The sequence below is a fragment of the Trachymyrmex septentrionalis genome, unplaced genomic scaffold (assembly GCF_001594115.1).
Source record: "Trachymyrmex septentrionalis isolate Tsep2-gDNA-1 unplaced genomic scaffold, Tsep1.0 scaffold186, whole genome shotgun sequence".
Taxonomy (NCBI): domain Eukaryota; kingdom Metazoa; phylum Arthropoda; class Insecta; order Hymenoptera; family Formicidae; genus Trachymyrmex; species Trachymyrmex septentrionalis.
In genome coordinates this window covers 155,859-160,617 of record NW_017305029.1, presented here as the reverse complement: position 1 = coordinate 160,617, position 4,759 = coordinate 155,859, and the positions used below count along the sequence as shown (strand labels likewise).

The following is a 4,759-nucleotide window of genomic DNA, read 5'->3' as shown; positions in this document are numbered from 1 at the left end:
GCTCAAATGCAAACACTACAAAGTGGGCACCAAACTAACGCACGACGCACAAGACGAACTCGTCAAACAGAAAAATTACGTTTAAAATTGCGTGGCTCGATACAGGAGCGAAATGCTGTCACGATCACAGCACTAAGGTACTTAATCCCTCAGCCGAAAGGAGGCCGCGTGTACGCGATATGTATGTACATACGCTGATGGGGGTGTAAGTGCGCGACAGAAGGCGCGAGGCGTCAGCGCGAAAGCTCGCTTCAAACAAGCACCACGCTCGTCTCTCGACAATTGTCTACGACCGCACTTATGACGTAACGCTCTACGCGACTGCTGCTCTTCGATGATAGAGTATCAATACGGAAAATTGTATGCTACGGCTACAGCTCAACGGGCACCAACGGGGCTTTACTTTAGTCTATGGAAGGGAAAAAGAGAAGGAAGAAAGGAGCGAAGGGGAGAGAGAGACAGTGAGAGAGAGAGAGAGAGAGAGAGAGAGAGAGAACGTACCGACGACCGTGGAGTGTAAAGTGCAAACTATGACGATCTGGGAACGACGTGTGCCAAGCCAAGTGTGGCGGCGAAGAATCCGTGAAGATGCGCGTTTCTACCTCTCCTTGTTTTCAACTAATCAACATGTGGCAGAACGATACACGACAGACTCGCAAACCTTTCAACGTACCTACGAGTCGCCTGATCAACCTGATCACGGTGACTATTGGACACAGTCGCCACCTAGTGAACGTCTGTCCGGCTCGTTCGTTCTCGTGGCAGTTGTATGGCTCGAATTAAAGCTCTAGATTTACAAGAGTAATGCGAAAGTCTGCCATTTTTGGCCTAGTTTACATCATGCACTTGATAAGCTGGAAACACAATAGGAACAGGAAATAAGAAATTTCAACCTATCGAAAAGCGTCAATTCCATTATATATCATTTTTGATAGGTTGAAATTTGTTACTTCTTGTTCCTATTGCCTATGCTTTTCATATACTGCATTCAGCGGAATTATAAACATAGCGCCGATCTCAATCAACTCCGATTAGCCTAATCGGTCGATTGTTACATTGGAACTGATCAATCGGATTTTCTGTTCAGTAGAATCGACCAATCACAGTTGACACACTTAATCGACCAATTAGCTTAATCGAAGTTGGAGATCGGGCTATAGGCCAGTATTCATAGGGAGAAATCCATAGACGTTGATCAAGATTTAAAATGGTCTTAAGTTAATGCTTAAGATTTCATGAACCAATCAAAGGCCGGTATTTATAATCATTTCTTAAGTTTGTCGCGTCGCATGCTCCAACACTTCTACTTCCTCCAACCGTATAGCTGCTTCTACTCACTCAAATGCGCTCATTAAAATGAGTAGGAGCTATGGTAAAGACATGTTGAAGCATAGTTGGAGTATGCAACGCGAAAAAATTTCTTAAACCGGTTTAATCTATTAAACCATTGATTTTAAAATGCAAGCTTTAGATTGGCTGTCGCAACAAACTTGCGATCAGCTTGCAACTAATGTAGAACTGGCTTTATATTCATGACCGTTTTAAGTACGGTCTTAAAAAGTCACGAACTAATCAGAGGGTATTAGCGTCTTAAGACTTTATTTAAGACGGTCTTAAAAAGAAATAAGAATCGACGAATATGAGTGCGGTCCACTTGACGCTATAAATACTTTAAAACTTTTGAAGACCAATCTAGGAATATTGCAATTGGAAAGCAATCACAATCAGTTCTTATTTTACGATCGTCTAAAGTAACGTCTAAGTAATGGTGCGGCCACAATGGAAGGAATAAGGAATCCAACCTATCAGAAACTGTGTATTCCAGTGTATCCAATATCTGATAGGTTGAAAGCTTTATTCCTAATTTCTTATTTCTTCTATTGTGGCTGCACCTTAAGACGCTAATGCCCTCTGATTGGTTCGTAACACCTCAAGACAAAACTTACAACGGTCTTGAATATAAGAACTGACTATGAATACTGGCCTCTTTACCTAACCTTGTCTTCTTCCACCATGGTAGCCTGTATAGGTATGATACCCTATGATACCCAATATTGAATGCATTCAGTATTACGATCGTTCACTGAGCGCTCATTAAGCGGTTCTGGGGCTCTATTCTTGAGCACATACAACTAATTTTTACAAAAATGATAGTTTCTCGACTGTGATTGGTCGATTGTATACGGAATTGCTAATTTCGTATGCGATACTTGTTCAAAAATAGGGCCCTTAGGCTTTTTATCGAAAAATTAGGGAAGTGCTATAATATATGTAACGCATACTATATTTCCCTAATTTTTCGTATCGCGATACTTTTCGAGAATAGATGCCCAGAGACCCCTATTCTTATAACAAAAAAAAAACTTATATGAAAGTCTAGGGAAATACTACAAAATCTGTTACATATAATATAGTATTTCTCTAATTTTTCGTATACGTTTCCTTTCGAAGAATAGAGGCCCAAAGCTTGAGATTGTAGTACTGAATGAATCGATTACATACGTTCATTTTTTATCATATTATGAATTTTTCAAGCATGTTAATTGGCTGCAAGACAGAGAATCTCAGATCTATTTGTCCTATAACAATCGATAGACTTGAAAAATTTATCGTACGTAAAAAACGCACGCATATAACTTTCTACATTGGTTGTATCACAGTGTCGGAAGCGTCGTAAGCATCATGCGGCTTTAAAATTAAAGCATCGAATTGGCTGAAGCAACAAGCTTGTGACTTGCGACATCTACGATACGATCAATGTAGAATGGCCTTAATATTGGCCTAATGCTGGATTCATACTGGATTCGACGTGCGTCATACGACATTCTGCAACCAATCAGAAAGCAGAATTCTATATCGATGATACGAAGCAAAATCCTGTTTTTCTGATTAGTTGCAGAGCGTCGTATGACGCACATCGGATTCAGTGTAAATTCAGCATAAGGATACGGTCCACTTGACGCTACAAATGCTTCGAAGCTTTTGATTGACCAATCGGAAGAATTTTACTATCTTTCAACTTTTGTTGTAACTGTCGGAAATATTAGAAAAATCGTGCAGACCGTTACGTTGGATACTCTGTATAAGAGATATACGTAAAACATAAAAGAACATTATTTATTTGTCTTTATAAGTATATATTGTAATAATTAACAAAAAAATTCACATTCTGCTGCGAAAATAGAAAAATTAACAACTAAGAGAGAAGGAACTCAGAGACAGTTTTAAATACACACACAATCTTAAGATGTCATGAACCAGTCAGTATTAGTCTTATTTATCTTAAGATATTATTTATAAAACGATCTTAAAATAAGAATCTATTTTAATATCGTCCAATAGAGATTCAATTAATTCATGGAAAATAAATAATAACTAAAAATATATAATAATTTATTACGAATATTAATATAATTACATTATTATAATTATTGAAATATATACATACATAATATATATAATAGTTATTACATACATTTTTTTAATCTTAAAGAAATTGTTCTCTATTATACGATTTTAGAATCAGATCCACTATATCTATTTATTTTATTTTCGTCCATATCGTACATTGCATTGAGCTTGCGAATAAAGTTTTTTGTTCTGTCGTAAACAAAATTGTCCATTTGGCCCAAAACATTGACCAACTCGATTATTTTTTCAAATCCACGATTTATCTTTTCAGATCTGTCAACGTCTGATATTGTTTGGAATTGTGATTCTTTTTTCAGTAAATTCCTAGATAATTGTTCAGATTTATTTTCCGCCGATATTTCGACAGCGTCTACAAGTGATATCTGGCAAAATTTAACAAAATTAATTTTTCTTAAAAAAGTATATAACTATTGGCCTAGTGTACATCGTCTTAATACGGATACTAACTAGTTTTCTATTTTACTTACTAATTTTCTATTGAATTATCTTAATTTCGGCGATATATATGTAAACTAAACATATCCATGATAGTTAATTAATCATTTGGATAATATTATTATATCAATTTTAGTACATCATTCTTTAAATACATTGCTAAAATTAAGATAATTTAACAGAAATAAGTTACTAATTAATACGCGTATCAAGTGTTTGATGTAAACTAAAATAAAGTCATTATCTTTTTGATCGAATTGAATTAGACAATTTCGCGCATGCAGTAGTTAATGTATAGTTCTATTACTTTATTTGATCTTACCATATACATAACAAAGACTGAGACAAAGAATATATCCATTTTGTCAAAATGCTAATTGCACTAATCTCTCCGTGTAACACCGTCTACTCCAAAGTTTTTTTTCTTGAAAAATTAATAATAATTGACAAGAATAATGCACTCTCGTTGATTCGATCAATATATTGGGTCCTTAACTAACAATGAGACGATTCGACGATTTGCATCCTTTTATATATAAGAATCGTATATGTATGCACATTCGATTGCATATTGTGTAGACGTACGGAATCATTTTTAAAATTTTATTAATATCTTTTTTACATTAAAATTAATTAACTTGATTGAATATGTAGACTGACTTTAATACGTCAGAAATACTGTTAATTAGAGATTATGAATCTTGAATCATTTTAATACAATTTTATATCAATTAAAATTTAAAACATTTTATTTATAGGTCACATCAGCAAATTCTTCTTATAGTATATGGGTTTGACTGACGTTTGCAATGCGAAAGCAATGTGGAATCCGCTGATTAGGTGTAATTACTTGTTTTGTCGTTAGGTTACTAAATCCAATAACGGGTGAAAA

The 4,759-nt window shown here is 35.1% G+C and overlaps 2 protein-coding genes across 2 annotated transcripts in view; both read right to left on the bottom strand.

Annotated features, from left to right (window-relative positions):
• LOC108746682 (ataxin-2-like protein) overlaps window positions 1-710 on the bottom strand; it is a 7,445-nt gene extending 6,735 nt beyond the window's left edge. Inside the window, exon 1 of the mRNA XM_018483597.1 lies at window positions 502-710. The gene's annotated coding sequence lies outside the window, so the exon portion shown is untranslated. The remainder of the gene's footprint in view (window positions 1-501) is intronic.
• Window positions 711-3,506: 2,796 nt separating this feature from the next.
• Window positions 3,507-4,240, bottom strand: LOC108746663. The gene is made up of 2 exons (XM_018483565.1): window positions 4,190-4,240; window positions 3,507-3,794 (listed from the first exon to the last, which is right to left on the bottom strand). Exons 1-2 carry the CDS (start codon window positions 4,226-4,228, stop codon window positions 3,507-3,509), a joined length of 327 nt encoding a protein of 108 aa, XP_018339067.1. The 5' UTR covers window positions 4,229-4,240.
• Between the last annotated feature and the right edge of the window lie 519 nt (window positions 4,241-4,759).

Bases quoted from the DNA above. Each gene is read 5' to 3' on its own strand.
- LOC108746663 (XM_018483565.1), bottom strand. From the start codon at position 4,228: ATGGATATATTCTTTGTCTCAGTCTTTGTTATGTATATG. The intron at 3,795-4,189 runs GTAAGATCAAAT...AAATTTTGCCAG, and splicing joins CAGTCTTTGTTATGTATATG to ATATCACTTGTAGACGCTGT.